At 34.7% G+C, this 15,872-nt stretch overlaps 1 protein-coding gene across 3 annotated transcripts in view; it reads left to right on the forward strand.

The window, feature by feature from the left end:
• The window catches only part of LOC117337923 (protein spire homolog 1-like), a 76,270-nt gene that overhangs the window by 37,256 nt on the left and 23,142 nt on the right, over nt 1-15,872 (forward strand). For all 3 annotated transcript variants that reach the window (XM_033899067.1, XM_033899068.1, XM_033899069.1), the window contains exons 4-7: nt 2,346-2,471; nt 3,378-3,437; nt 4,223-4,381; nt 7,129-7,215. In XM_033899067.1, coding sequence (XP_033754958.1) covers nt 2,346-2,471; nt 3,378-3,437; nt 4,223-4,381; nt 7,129-7,215 — 432 coding nt within the window. The remainder of the gene's footprint in view (nt 1-2,345; nt 2,472-3,377; nt 3,438-4,222; nt 4,382-7,128; nt 7,216-15,872) is intronic.

Consider the following 15,872-nt stretch of genomic DNA (forward strand, 5'->3'; position numbering starts at 1 on the left):
GGTCTCGAATAACATTCAAATATTCTTTCACTTATTTTTTTGTTGGTTTTTATTTATTCATTTTGTACTCTGATGTTCAGCTCTATTAAATGAATTCTATATATTGCTGACAGTATATTAAAAACTTCATACAGAATTTATGCATTTAATACAGATTCTCTAGCATTGTATGTTTGTTAGTTATTTTTTACTATACAGGTCAGTATCATAGAGAGAGTGATAGAGAGAGATATACAGTGTATTTTAACAATCAAATGTTACTAACATTTACAGTAAACAAAATTTAAAAACATTAATAGTAAAATGGCTACGCTATCTCATTCATAACAATTTTACATGAAGGTAAATGTCCTTCCTAGGTATTTAATAGCATAGTTATGCCATGCAGTCTGGACGGCTGTAATGGAGGTGCTATGTACACTTGTATATCACCTATACACATGTAATTGGCTGTAATGCCTCTATAACCAGCCTGGTATTCCAATAATACCAGAACCTTTTATTGATCATTTTAAGTCAAATCTTGGGAGAATTTTCTCATCGGAAGGCTTGTATATTGGGGAACAGCATATAGCATAATATGATTGATGTATCTAATATAATGCTGTAGTAACTGTATGTCTCGGCTAGGTGTTTAAAAGCCTACCTACAAATCTAGTCTTACAAACGTTCGATGTTCAGTTGTAAAAGCAGCATTGCATATTATAAGCAGGAAACCATTCTGTTTGGGATTAATAAATATAGGGAGCTTAAATAGTACACACATCTGTGTTTTGTATAGAGAGATCTGTCAATATTAATGTCCTATAGTTAGTGTACTGGATCAAACCTTTGTGAGCTTCCAGGCCTGTAGTATTGGGAGGCAGTATTTGTGTTTAACAGGTGCTTGGTCGTAACGGTGTAATAAAACATTTTAAGTACATTTTGGTTTTGTTAATATTTAAATGTTCCCCTACAGAACTTCTTAGATCATTTCCTCACTGTTTTATACCCAGCCAACCCGAACGTCGTAAAATGACCAATTGAAATACATGCATGATTTAGACGTAGGTATTTGATTGAACATCCCGGTATGAAAGCTACCCTTATTTACTCCAGCTATGTACAGGTACACTACACCTACATATCAAAACACATTGACAGTCAGCACCTCTACAGAACTATTTGTGTTGGTGAACTTTGACCTTGTGACCTGTACAGTGATATGTGACTTATGACCTCGACAGTCAATACAGATATGGGAATACTATTGTAAAATGTCGATTTGAATCTGGGCCTAGGAACAATGGTTTCTTTCAGAGCTTGTATATCTGTATTGAAATGTATTTAGATTGGGTGTCGAATGGATCCAATGACGTGTACATGTGCATGAGAAAACAGAATTTAGGTAGTTTAAGTCTTCTACTCTTTAAGTGTATGTTTACAGTAGTTTATATGGGACATGCTGGGTATGTATCTTGCAAGTGGGAAAAGGTTGTCTAATAATTGGCAGATGAGAATCATGCAAGTCCAAATCCTTCCTTATAGTACTGATTTTAATAATAAATGAGTTTCGATTTTAGCTCTGCTCACCTACACAGACTACCCAGTTATAGATTGATTCACATTACACGAGAAATTAGTAATGTTCTTTAAATTAACTCCTAATTTTTATATCAATTATTTTGTTCAAATCAAATATATGTATTAGTATTAAATTACTAATTCCTATTTAAAAAGATGTGACAATTTAATGACAACTTAATCCTTTAAGGATTAAAGTCAGGTCAACAATACAAGTATGACATATGATTGACATCACAGTGATGTTGTCATCAATATTAACATGACATTCATAGCTGATATGAATGCCATCTAAAAGTTATTGTTGGGTAGAGTGACTTGCAATGATACCTGTAGTGGTGACCAAATCAGTGAACCTGTGGCCTTTGTAAGAACATTGTGATTTTAAACCCTGTTGATTTTTATGATGTCCTGGTGTCCTTTTCAATTTTCTGTACAAAAATTTACATAATGTATCCAATCATCCATGGTAATCCATACTGACCTTGCCATTCTATACTACATTACCATTCATGTATCTTTGATGACCTTGACATTCTTTGTTTAGTGACCTTATGATTATTTGTTTGCTGACCTTTAAATTCTATTTATGCTGACCTTTAAATTCTATTTATGCTGACCTTGGCATTCTATGTATGCTGACCTTGACATTCTATTTATGCTGACCATGACATTCTATTTATGCTGACCTTGACATTCTATTTATGCTGACCTTGACATTCTATGTATATGCTGACCTTGACATTCCAGTATGCTGACCTTACCACTCTTGTCTGTTACAGATCTGTGAGCAGCACCTATCCAATGAGCTTAACCCAGGGAACCATTACCGTGCTGTGTGTAGGGCCATTGTTGCAGAGGCTCAGGAACTCTGCTCCTTCTTAGAACAAATCTCCACTGGTAAAGAGGTGTGTTGGAAGCTTTTAACTCTTCCTGAATTGACAGCAAGCAGGAAAACTTGTCCCCATTGATTGTCAGTATCCCTTTATGATATTCAAAAGTGAACTAATTTTAAAGTTTATCTTGATCAATGCATAGTATGTTTAATTGGTATTGCAATATTCCAGGGAAATGTAAAATATTGCAGAAATACTGTTTTTATCCTGTATCAAGCCATTACCCTGTAATAAACTCACTGCCCACATTTGACTTCCTCCTGTGTATTGCCTCCTAGTAGTAGTTCTGGGATCTAAAAACATATAAATGAATGTAGGTTGAAACTATATCATGACATTTTCAAAAACTCTTGACACTGTATCAGTATTTGAAGAAATGGTATAATGTGGTAGTTATAATGGAAATTTGAGTGTGAGCATGAATACAGAGTAAGCAATTTATATTTGAGATGTTATTACAAGTAAATATATATACATGTATGTATATTGTGACTGGGCCCTTCCCAACAGACTGGGGATGAGAAGGTCATAAGGTCACAGGATCAGGAACTACACTGACTATTTGGGGGAAAGAAATTGCTAGGCATGCTCTCATTTTCAGGGAATTGATCTGTTTAACATTTACATAAAACACAATGTTATTACATGTTAATGCTACGGAGGGCCAGGGTGACACAAACAGACCAGGAGAGTCGTAATACTGTAAGGTTGTGTTTCTTGAACCATACTTATGTAAATACAGGGTAATATGATCATTTGATATACAAAAAAAATCACGGAATCGTTATAAATTTGATACCTTAACTCTTTATGGTAATTGTTTGGTGTTTGTTGTAATACTCATGGATTTGCATATTATGATTTCTTACACAGAATTCGGTGGTTGTCTGATTTCAATGATGTTCTTCTTTGTTACAGAGTCTGGCAAAGGAAGATGATGATCTGACATTGTTAGAGGATTTACAGAGAAACGACTGGGTAGGTATCTTATGGAGGCCTTGTCAATATACTTTACACAGAGAGGCAAAATCAAACTAGCTATTAATGCTTAATGAATTACCAGTACCATTTCATAGATATGAGACCCTGCAAGCTAAAAACGAAACCATTGAGACAAATTCATAATCTTGTTTGAAATCAAAACCAAATTCGAGATCATTTTCCCATATTGCCAAGAATGTTTCTGAAAATTACTGTTTTTAAATCACTTATGTTTTGTGTGGGATTTATTTTCGTGTTAATACGCAAGGAGATCGAGTCCATCCCAAATTCAAATCCTTTGCGATTATTTGTAAGAAAATAGGACATTTGGATGGCGACCAAGCTATAGGTTATCAGATAAGAGTCTTAGGGGTCCATAACTAATAGCTCATCATTCCGAATTTAAAGTCATTACTCGATCACCACTTGTGAAATCGTGTATTGGCGAATATGTCTGGAAAGGTAAATTTGCAAAATGAAGTATTTGTGAAACGTAAGTGATTTACACTAACTGAAAAACTTTTAGTCATGTGACAAAGTTACGTTATACAGAGCACCAACACATATTCTGTCCAATCACATACCATGTTCTTATAAAATGATGTTCTCTGAAACATAAATACGTTGCCATCTATTTATATACAATGTACATCAGCAGTAAAATTCTGTGTAGCTCTGACCAGTTCCATCAGTATTGAAGTGAAGACATACATGTTTCTTTGTGTTAATGAATGGTTATAATGAATGTATGTTTAAACATAACCTACTTGTCTGTTATATAGGCGCGGCTATGGGTACAGATAATGAAACAACTACGCCACGGGGTGAGGTTAAAAAGTGTTCAACACACTAACCTCACCCCACGAGAATATGAGCTGACGCCGTTCGAGGTTTTATTGGAGGATATACGTACGAGAAGATACAACCTCAAAAAGACTCTGGTACGTATTCCCAAAAATATGTGTGGGCCAAGTCCTTGTACAATACACAGTATGTCCAGTAAAATATGTGTGGGCTAAGTCCTTGTACAATACACAGTATGTCCAGTAAAATATGTGTGGGCCAAGTCCTCGTACAATACACAGTATGTCCAGGAAAATATGTGTGGGCTAAGTCCTTGTACAATACACAGTATGTCCAGTAAAATATGTGTGGGCTAAGTCCTTGTACAATACACAGTATGTCCAGTAAAATATGTGTGGGCCAAGTCCTCGTACAATACACAGTATGTCCAGTAAAATATATGTGTGGGCTAAGTCCTCGTACAATACACAGTATGTCCAGTAAAATATGTTTGGGCCAAGTCCTCGTACAATACACAGTATGTCCAGGAAAATATGTGTGGGCTAAGTCCTTGTACAATACACAGTATGTCCAGTAAAATATGTGTGGGCTAAGTCCTTGTACAATACACAGTATGTCCAGTAAAATATGTGTGGGCTAAGTCCTTGTACAATACACAGTATGTCCAGTAAAATATGTGTGGGCCAAGTCCTCGTACAATACACAGTATGTCCAGTAAAATATTGATTTGAGATACAGCCCTTTACTTCTAAGCACTCCATGTTGGAGATACGTCCTTGTTCCTCTAAACAATCGATATGTGTGGGCCAAGTCCTTGTACAATACACAGTATGTCCAGTAAAATATGTGTGAGCCAAGTCCTTGTACAATACACAGTATGTCCAGTAATATATGTGTGGGCTAAGTCCTTGTACAATACACAGTATGTCCAGTAAAATATGTGTGGGCCAAGTCCTTGTACAATACACAGTATGTCCAGTAAAATATGTGTGGGCCAAGTCCTTGTACAATACACAGTATGTCCAGTAAAATATATGTGGGCCAAGTCCTCGTACAATATACAGTATGTCCAGTAAAATATGTGTGAGCCAAGTCCTCGTACAATACACAGTATGTCCAGTAAAATATGTGTGGGCTTATTCCTCTTACAATACACAGTATGTCCAGTAAAATATGTGTGGGCCAAGTCCTCGTACAATACATAGTATGTCCAGTAAAATATGTGTGGGCTAAGTCCTCTTACAATACACAGTATGTCCAGTAAAAAATGTGTGGGCCAAGTCCTGGTACAATACACAGTATGTCCAGTAAAATATGTGTGGGCTAAGTCCTTGTACAATACATAGTATACTTAATATAGGTAAAACAAAGACAATAAATAGAGAGAAGTTGCTCCAGAACTGGAGGAGGCCATTGTTATAATCATTTGATATATGACCTGAGAAATGTAAAGCAAGTACAGCCTATTAAAACCAAGCCTGTTAATAGATTCCTGATTAAAACATTTCACATATGCTCTGTTAACATTCAACATACCATGTATTAGTTGTTATCACACCAATTAGTGATGACCTTTTACCACACTTTCTGATTGACCCTTATTATGGTGTAATACAAGCTCCTCGGTGAACCATACCAACGTTGTACATATTGATTACGGGAACATAGGTGTCGTGTTAGCAAAGTAATGCTGTATACCAACAATGTTTTATTGGTCTCCACAGAGAAGTTACCTGTCCGCTTTATTGGACTTTTTACCCTTTTAACATACGTTTGATTCGTAACACATCAAATACATGGAACATTACATTGTAAACACACGTTAATGCCTCCGAGATGTGCCTAATTGCTGTCGAGCTATTAAATCTAAAACAGAGCAGATAGATTGGTTGTGTGAGATCATGTAATGGCCTTTTCCGTTCTTATCAGATTATCTTGTTATTTCCTTATAATAATACTAACTCTCCTTATTATTTAAAACATCTGTGGATGAGAGATATTATTGAATGTGTTACTGCATGTAATGGTCCGAGTGTGAAATCTGGTTTTCTGCTTGTGGTTATCAAACCTTTAGAATGATTCTGTTTTATACTGACCTTTTGAGGAATGTATATGATTAATTCTGATTATTTGAATAACTTTCCTAGTTTGTGCATGAGGTTTCAGATTTTCGATTTGCATTTCTTCTACATTGAAATAACCTCTTGCGATATACAGCCATTCCAAAGACTTTTCAATTGAAATTTTGTTTGCCTCGACTGTTATCAAATCTAAAGTGTAAAACTTAAAATTAATATTCTGGATATGTTTAACTCATCAATTGATTTATAATAGTCTTTCAATAATCCAGACAGTATTGATAAGAATTCTTAACATAAATTATCAGAAGTTTTCAAACACGGAGACCCTTTTCACATTGAGGCTGAAAATGGGTTCCAATCCAAATTGAAATTATTCACTGTTAAAGCTTGATTCCCCAGATGTAAAGTTCACTGCTGAATTTCCTTCCAAGTTCATCAGTTTTCTTTGAATAAATAAAAATGAAACAAAAGTGGCCTATACCTGTAACGAGTTGTAAAATAAAGACCTGTATCATGGCCTGTTAATAAGTATGTTTTGTCAAATAGATGTTATTAATTATTGCCTTGAATTGGTACAAGAGGAATTTATAAGGATGTCAATGTATTTGAAGATTGGTGATCAATGTATCAAAAACTTTTCATGTGAAACTAAGTGATAAGATATCTAGCTAGGAATTCTTTCCCATCCTGTGCCAAGTTAAACTTTGTTTTCTGTTTCTGAGGTTTGACTGCATGATTTCCTTATGCTATTGTTTTTTTACCTATGTGTGTTTTTTACCTGGTATCTTGACCTTCATTTCCAGGTTAATGGTGACATTCCACCCAAGGTGAAAAGTGATGCGCATGCTGTGATTCTTGAATTCATTCGATCTCGTCCCCCTCTACATTCCGTAAGTTTTTGTTTCTAACATGTTATGCCATAATGTCCAGGATCTAATATTGAATTGCACAAAAAACCAAATAAGATTTTATCTTGAAATTGAGCAAGTGATTGGAGAATTTTGTCCTTTTATGTCTTTTAGAGACTCGTAATTCACTTATTGTGATACATCATCATAAAATACAGTATTTGATAACTTCTGCACAGCTGAAGGCTGTCAAATTAATTCTAAAAGGATCATTTATTTGATAACTTCTGCACAGCTGAAGGCTGTCAAATTAATTCTAAAAGGATCATATTTAGATTTCAGATTATCACTCAAAACCCAAAAAACAGGAAATATGTATAAAATAGTGTAATATCAAAAAAACATTGATTTCACCTGTCTGATGGTTGGAAATCTTCCTCAGTCAAGAATTTCTTGTGGAGAAAGGTGCATTTTGAAAATAGTTTAAAAACATGATTAAAAAAGAAAATATACCAGGTATACATAAAAATCTTGGAGTGGCTTGATGTTGGCTTCGTGTGTCAGAAGAGGGTGAGATGAAAGGAATCTCAGTGGAGGGTGAAAATCTGTTACATACCAATAAGTAGGGGCCAGGATGTAATCGGTCTATAAAAAATAAATAATGGGCCCAGGGTGATGTCTTACAGTAGGAAATGGCTTAGTACAAAGCTGTCAAAAGGTTATAGAAGGTTGTCATCATGTTCTAGTGATCATGTCTGGTCGTAAAGTGGACAGGCTGATGTATGTCTCCCATAATGTTAAAGTCCACAGAACAAGCTCTGAGGTGTGTCCCCACAAACTACTACTGGTCAGAACAGGAAAACCTGTCCACCCTAGCTTTTAGTGAGTATCTCAACAAGGTATAGTCTTAGAATTACACATTTCCACTACAAATGAAAAAAAATATCACAGTATCTCACAGTGAAAATTTTTTGAAAAATTTGTAGAAGATGATGAAAAGTATATATAATAATTCTTCATCTGATGTCCTTTTTGATTTGCTCAACAGATTTTTCATTTACTTCACAGATTTTGAAATAAAATGGATTAATAAGGGCTTATTTGAATTGATAAACCGTACATATCCTATTCAAAGCATCGTGAGATTCATGCCTGCCTGCCCTTTCAGAACGAACCTATTCATTTTGATTTGTATGTGAGCTTGTCGGTGTGAGATACATTGTACCTCCATATTTAAGCTGTGTCCAGTGGTCAGTTTGGGACAGCCAGGACAAGGGCAGATTATCACGTATTATTGTTACAGCTTGGGGTGCTTAGTGAAATCCTGTTAGACTGTCATTGACCACCATTGTGATAAGGGCCCTATGGCCGTGGGTTGTTGTCACAATGACAGATAGGATCTCTTGACCAGTGGTCACTTTAGCGACAAATGTCCACATATTCTAATAAATCTTTATATTCTAGGCATATATCTAAATAAAATTTGTGGATGAATATATTTATCTTAAATTTTAAAACTTTCATAATGAATGTTATCAATTAATATGTGTATTGATGGATATTTAATTAAATAAAGCCAGACTTTCCGGACTTATGTAGCTATCAAAAGTTGAGGACATTTGTCACTTGACAGGAATCTATTCCTTCCTTTGAAGCCTGATTAGGACAACACACTTTAAGACTCAAATTTCACGCTAGCATTTTAAGTAATTTTAATGTAGGCACGACAGTTAATGATTTATGGATTAACAACGCTAATGTCTGAAGGATTTTGTAATTGTTTAGCTATCAAGATTTCCTCTGATAAATTCTCACCAAAATATGTACAAAATCATTATTATGACAAAGTATTCAAACATTTGTATCAACATACCGAATAACTATATTACTGTTTTTATTTCTTTTTTTTTGTTGAGAAAATATACAGAAGATTCATTGACTGTTGCATCGTAATTAATACAAAGTGAAACTGATTATAGGGTATGAGAGAACCTGAATATAGATGTAGGCTGGGACATCAAATTAACATAGAATCAGAATGAATTCATGGACAACTGGGCCTGCCTGTTACAAAGGTCGGGTATAATGGGTTACAATAGGAATATTCAACCGATCAGTGGTCACTCTATTCATGGACAATCGTCCAAAGTTCAGCCTTTTCAAGTCGACAGTGGTGATCAAATTGATATGACTTTCCTGAGTTGCAGGTCAACATGGTGATAAATTATGACTTTACAGAGTTTCAGATGATCTTGGTAAACAGTTCCTTCAGATCATTTTTATGGAAGCAATAGAGAAAAAGTCTTAAGATGTTTACTTTAGAAATAATTTTGAAGAATATCTTTGTGATATATTAATTATCCAAGCTGAAATTAAAGGAAGGAAGAATTTTATCTATACACCTACACAAAATATTGGTCACATCTTTGCTGAACGATCAGTATAATAATTAAATATTCTAGAAAAATAATTAAGGAAATAAACTGCTTCAAATAACCTGCATATGTTAACTTACTTACAAAACATGTCGATCATTGTGAATTGATGTACATGTATAATGTAAGGAACATGTATATGCCATGGTTCAGTCAATTTGGCACCGTTCATGTACTGCCGATCAATTTTAACATCTGAGGAACTTCAAAATAACTTTTTAAGTTGATTATTAATGTAAGATGTGCACAGTCCAGACTGTTGACATACTTGTTGGCATGTTTTAAAGTGGTCTGCTGCTATTAATCCTACTTAGATGGAGTAATTGAATAAATGAATGCTCTTTATGCTAATGTACACTAGCCGCAATGTTCATGCATGTTTGTCTCGCATGTGACCACACATCGTGAGAGGCGACCAAAACTTGGAAGTAGTATGTAGTGGGATGGTAGACATGTTTGTCTCGCATGTGACCACACATAGTGTGAGACAACCAAAACTTTAAGTAGTATGTAGGGTATACATGTCTAAATTCCTGGTGCTACTTTGTGGAGCCCCTTTGGTGTCAGTCCAACACTGGTCAGTAAGCTGGAATTAATATCGACAGGTAAATATTGGGCCATGTTTACATGGCTGGCACACACAGGTGTAAGTATAGATAGACAATCTCCTCCAGGGTTTAGCTTATCTTATTAGTGGCTAACTTGCCTAGAACTTTGCCAGCATTCTCTGATCTCCCGTTCGGAAAGGTGACAAACAAGTCTAAGACTTCTGGGGTACTTTAACAATAGATTCTGAACTGTCCAGGTGATATTCACAGACATTGAGGATGAATTATCTACCCTTACATATCCTGATTTCTTTTAGTCCCTTATCATATACAAACAAAACTGGGCAACAAAAACACCAAAATAAGTTTTTCATATCATGTAAGCCTTATTTGTTTCTCAAGTCAAAATAAAACAAAACACACAGAACAGGTTTTTCAATATCACATCATTTGTCTTTTTCATTTCAAATATGATTAAACATTTTTTTTTCAAATGATTTCATTTAGAAATACTCTATTGTGGGTATTATTTACTGAAGAATGTTATTGTATGATAATATATAATCTTACTTTTGTGATAATGGATGAAAGTTAAAAAGAAATATTTGGAGTTGCCTCCCTTGGTCAGAATAGTGATAGCCTGAATTAGCCATTGAACGTTTAGATTAAGGTGTGTCCATTTGGTCAAGTATTGCTCACCCTATTGAAACATCACAATTGTAAGGGTAAATGATGTATATTGAAATGGCAGATTACCGTAAAACCCCTAGGTAAATATTGACCAGGGCTAAGCTATAATATTGTACAAGTCTGTACTTCATTTAGAATCAATAGACAGTGGGATGGCCAATCAGTTTTGACCTTACTAGGTATTCCCTTTCTGGTACACTTGACCGATCTACGTTCTGTGAATCCGTCATAACATGTTTTATCTTCAGTATGAAGTGGTGTTTTTGTTTGCATGAGTCAAAACGGAAGACTGCTGTATCGTAAAATTGAACATACGTGGAACAAGGGTTCAATATATATTCACAGTGTTTGAGAACTTTTACAAAACCATAGATAATTGTTTCACTGTGTAAATACTTCAGGTCTCTGAAGAACACCCAGAATTCTGTCGAAGCTAAGTGTTTGTTAATATCAGATAAGTCACCAACAGCTAGAAATGGAAGGTTCACATAGGTATATATAGGATACCTGATAGGTCTAAAGGTAGTGTTGATTATATAGTATTATAGAACTAGGTCTAAAGGTAGTGTTGATTATATAGTATTATAGAACTAGGTCTACAGGTAGTGTTGATTATATAGTATTATAGAACTAGGTCTATATCAGGTAGTGATGATTATATAGTATTATAGAACTAGGTCTGTACAGGTAGTGTTGATTATATAGTATTATAGAACTAGGTCTACAGGTAGTGTTGATTATATAGTATTATAGAACTAGGTCTACAGGTAGTGTTGATTATATAGTATTATAGAACTAGGTCTATAAAGGTAGTGTTGATTATATAGTATTATAGAACTAGGTCTATACAGGTAGTGTTGGTTATATAGTATTATAGAACTAGGTCTATACAGGTAGTGTTGGTTATATAGTATTATAGAACTAGGTCTATACAGGTAGTGTTGGTTATATAGTATTATAGAACTAGGTCTATACAGGTAGTGTTGATTATATAGTATTATAGTACCAGGTCTATACAGGTAGTGTTGATTATATAGTATTATAGAACTAGGTCTATACAGGTAGTGTTGACAGTCTGCTAGTCAGTATATAGTATAGAACTAGGTCTACAGGTAGTTTTGATTATATAGTATTATAGAACTAGGTCTATACAGGTAGTGTTGGTTATATAGTATTATAGAACTAGGTCTATACAGGTAGTGTTGGTTATATAGTATTATAGAACTAGGTCTATAAAGGTAGTGTTGATTATATAGTATTATAGAACTAGGTCTACAGGTAGTGTTGATTATATAGTATTATAGAACTAGGTCTATACAGGTAGTGTTGGTTATATAGTATTATAGAACTAGGTCTATAAAGGTAGTGTTGATTATATAGTATTATAGAACTAGGTCTACAGGTAGTGTTGGTTATATAGTATTATAGAACTAGGTCTATACAGGTAGTGTTGGTTATATAGTATTATAGAACTAGGTCTACAGGTAGTGTTGATTATATAGTATTATAGTACCAGGTCTATACAGGTAGTGTTGATTATATAGTATTATAGTACTAGGTCTATACAGGTAGTGTTGATTATATAGTATTATATATATAGAACTAGGTCTGCATATAAAGGTAGTGTTTATTATATAGTATTATAGAACTAGGTCTACAGGTAGTGTCAACATTCTGTTAGTCATTATATAGTATTATAGAACTAGGTCTACAGGTAGTCGACAGTCTGTTAGTCATTATATAGTATAGAACTAGGTCTACAGGTAGTGTTGATTATATAGTATTATAGAACTAGGTCTATACAGGTAGTGTTGACTGTCTGTTAGTCATTATATAATATAGAACTAGGTCTATAGGTAGTGTTGACAGTCTGTTAGTCATTATATAGTATTATAGAACTAGGTCTACAGGTAGTGTCGACATTCTGTTAGTCATTATATAGTATTATAGAACTAGGTCTACAGGTAGTCGACAGTCTGTTAGTCATTATATAGTATAGAACTAGGTCTACAGGTAGTGTTGATTATATAGTATTATAGAACTAGGTCTACAGGTAGTCGACAGTCTGTTAGTCATTATATAGTATAGAACTAGGTCTACAGGTAGTGTCGACAGTCTGTTAGTCATTATATAGTATAGAACTAGGTCTACAGGTAGTGTCGACAGTCTGTTAGTCATTATATAATATAGAACTAGGTCTACAGGTAGTGTCGACAGTCTGCTAGTCATTATATAGTATAGAACTATAGGTCTACATTCCAAGGACTGCCAACAGTCTGCTCGTCACTATATAGACATGCCCCTGCCAACCTACACACGGTGTCAGAGTTGGTACCAAATTACATGACAGGATTTCCTTGAACCTGATACACCCAGTGAAGTTTATATATATCTTGACTATAGGTAGTATCACTACATCAATTTCTCCTGTGGTTGGAAGTGAAGAAAATTTAAACATTGCAATAATAACAATCATTGTTATAATTACACCAATACAGTATATAAGATCAAAAGCAATGAAATTGGTTGACATACAAAGTTTCCATGTACAAAAAATCAACCTTCAAGATGATTACCCTGTGTAGTTGTCCAATGATTTGGAGAGGTTGGGGTTGGGGTGTTATAAGGATGGTGAAATCATAGATGTTATAGAAAGGACAAATACTATGACTTATTGGTCAATTTATGTCATTTCTGGATCAGAGATCCTTTTAAAAGTAGTTTAATTGGAGCAATTTAGCTATTAGAATGAGTGGTTATAAAAACCATCAGTGTAAATAAGGTCCACATTGTAGTGGTTCATCACACTGACCCGGCTTAGTCATTGTTATGATGGTTTCGTTTTCTGAAGTTATTACATGACTTTCAGTTTTAACCCTATATGCTTAAATCCATAGACGTGGGCATTGATCTTGTACCTGAATATGACCTTGGTGGTATATATTTGACCTTGAAATCCCCTCTTCAATACATTTTAACAGATTCAGCTTAGTTGTGCTATTGAGCTAGGTCCTGATCTAGGTATAATAATCACATCATCATAAAATGTAAACAGGTATTTATGAGTCTTACTGTAAGGTAAAAAAATTATTTTAGAGGTGATCAGTTTTAGAGATATTTGTGCTAATTAAAAGCATTCTGATAAATAATGATTTTACTGGTTGTAGTTTCTGTATGTTGTTTTCTATGACAGGTGCACTAATATTCATCATTACGCTAACATGCATTGAAATTGGAGTCCGACAATATAAATATGTTATTATTATCACTAATATTGAATATACTAAACAGTATATGAGAGAAAAAAAGATTTTGAAATTAAGGCCTCGGCAGAATGGAATGTCCCCTATCAGTAATGAGTTACTGTGTACTCAGTGATCCAAGAGTCACCAGGAATAGCTACAGCCTGGCCCATTTAACTCTCTCTGTTGATCCTGATACATGGCTTCTATCAGAGTTTCAAGTTGGATAACTAATTGAGGGTGACCTAATCAATGGGCCTTGACAGTCATTTATAATTGATACAATTACAAGGGGAAGTTGGGATTGAACCCTGTGTATTTATTTTATCCTATTCATCATTAAGATGCCCCCCATGAGAAACAGGTTTTGGCTAATATTTACTCAGATTTATTATTCCCAGTAATGCACAGAGAAAAGAATTTGTACATGTACAGCATTGCTCTTTAAAAAAAAAAAGTGTTATTTTCGGAGAAGGGATACAGAGTACAGCATTGTGCTTGAAGAGTTAGTTTGGGAGAGTATTGTGCTTGAAGAGAATTGGGAGAAGGGAGATAACTCTTACAAGAAAGATTAAAACGATCTGTAGTTAGTTCTCAATCGTTGGTTGGGAATTCTAGGATAGGCCTTGGATGAGGTTAGGACCTTCATTGATTAGAAAATAGATAGAAATTAATGGCACTTTATCACTACCAAAATACAGGCAGCATTCTTAATGATGAAAAGTAAACTGTCGGCAACAGTAATCTAGCAATTCTACCGAGCAAGGCGTTGGTGGAAGATTACTATTGATTTCTGCCGTATAAGGAAGAATGACGTAATAACAGATCAGCTTGAATGCTACGATTTTACCTAAGTGCCTCATTAATTTCTTACCATGTTTAGTTTCCAGGGAAATCATGCCTTCCTAGCCAAAGGCTATTTGTTTTTTTGTATCTATATTTACTTGCATGTCCATCATGCTGTACTGTGTATATATATATATATATATATATCTATACTGATGAGGGGGATAACATTTGATGGAGAAAATCAGCCCAATTATTGCTGGGATTGGTTGTAATGGTCCATAGGTGGTTAACACTTTAAATTATTCAATCTCAGCTGGTCCATAGTTAGCAGGGGGGCCAGTCAGCTGACAGATTTACATCACCCTGGCTGAGCTGCTGATGTTGGCATTACATAGGATGACCAGACAGCTATCTTCTCCATCTGTTGTCTGTAGCCAGTATTACCTGACCCATTTGGTGGAGTTTTTTTATTCACATTTCATTGGTAGTTAAAGCTATATAGGTATACTACAGTTAACTGCATCATGGACCCAGGCATTGATAAGAAAATTTTCCTTGAAGATGTTTAGTTAAATCTGCAGTGTCATTGGACCTATAATTGATTTTCAGATCAAACCTTCTAATGCCTGATTACCGCATCACATTATAAATTACTGTGTATTTGGTGTAGTAGAGATGAATTGAGGAGGAGACAAGGATTTGGAATGTAGATGTACATGTTACACTCCTGTGGACTTATATCTAGTAGTCTGCTGAATATTCTGGGATTAATGTGCTATTTATGAGTCTGACCTTTGGAATATCACCTTCGACCAGGATCATTGTGAAGCTTATCCTGTGGAAAAATCCTATAGTAACTGTTGAATCTGGGGATTTTTTAAAGACTTGGAACAGCTGTATGATCTTAATATCAACTACCATAATTAATTTGGCCAGAATTAGTTTGAAACTGATTTATTTGTTCATGCTTATCCTGTAGTTGAGTGTCTTCGTGA

The sequence above is a fragment of the Pecten maximus genome, chromosome 11, assembly GCF_902652985.1.
Source record: "Pecten maximus chromosome 11, xPecMax1.1, whole genome shotgun sequence".
In the NCBI taxonomy this organism is placed as follows: Eukaryota; Metazoa; Mollusca; class Bivalvia; order Pectinida; family Pectinidae; genus Pecten; species Pecten maximus.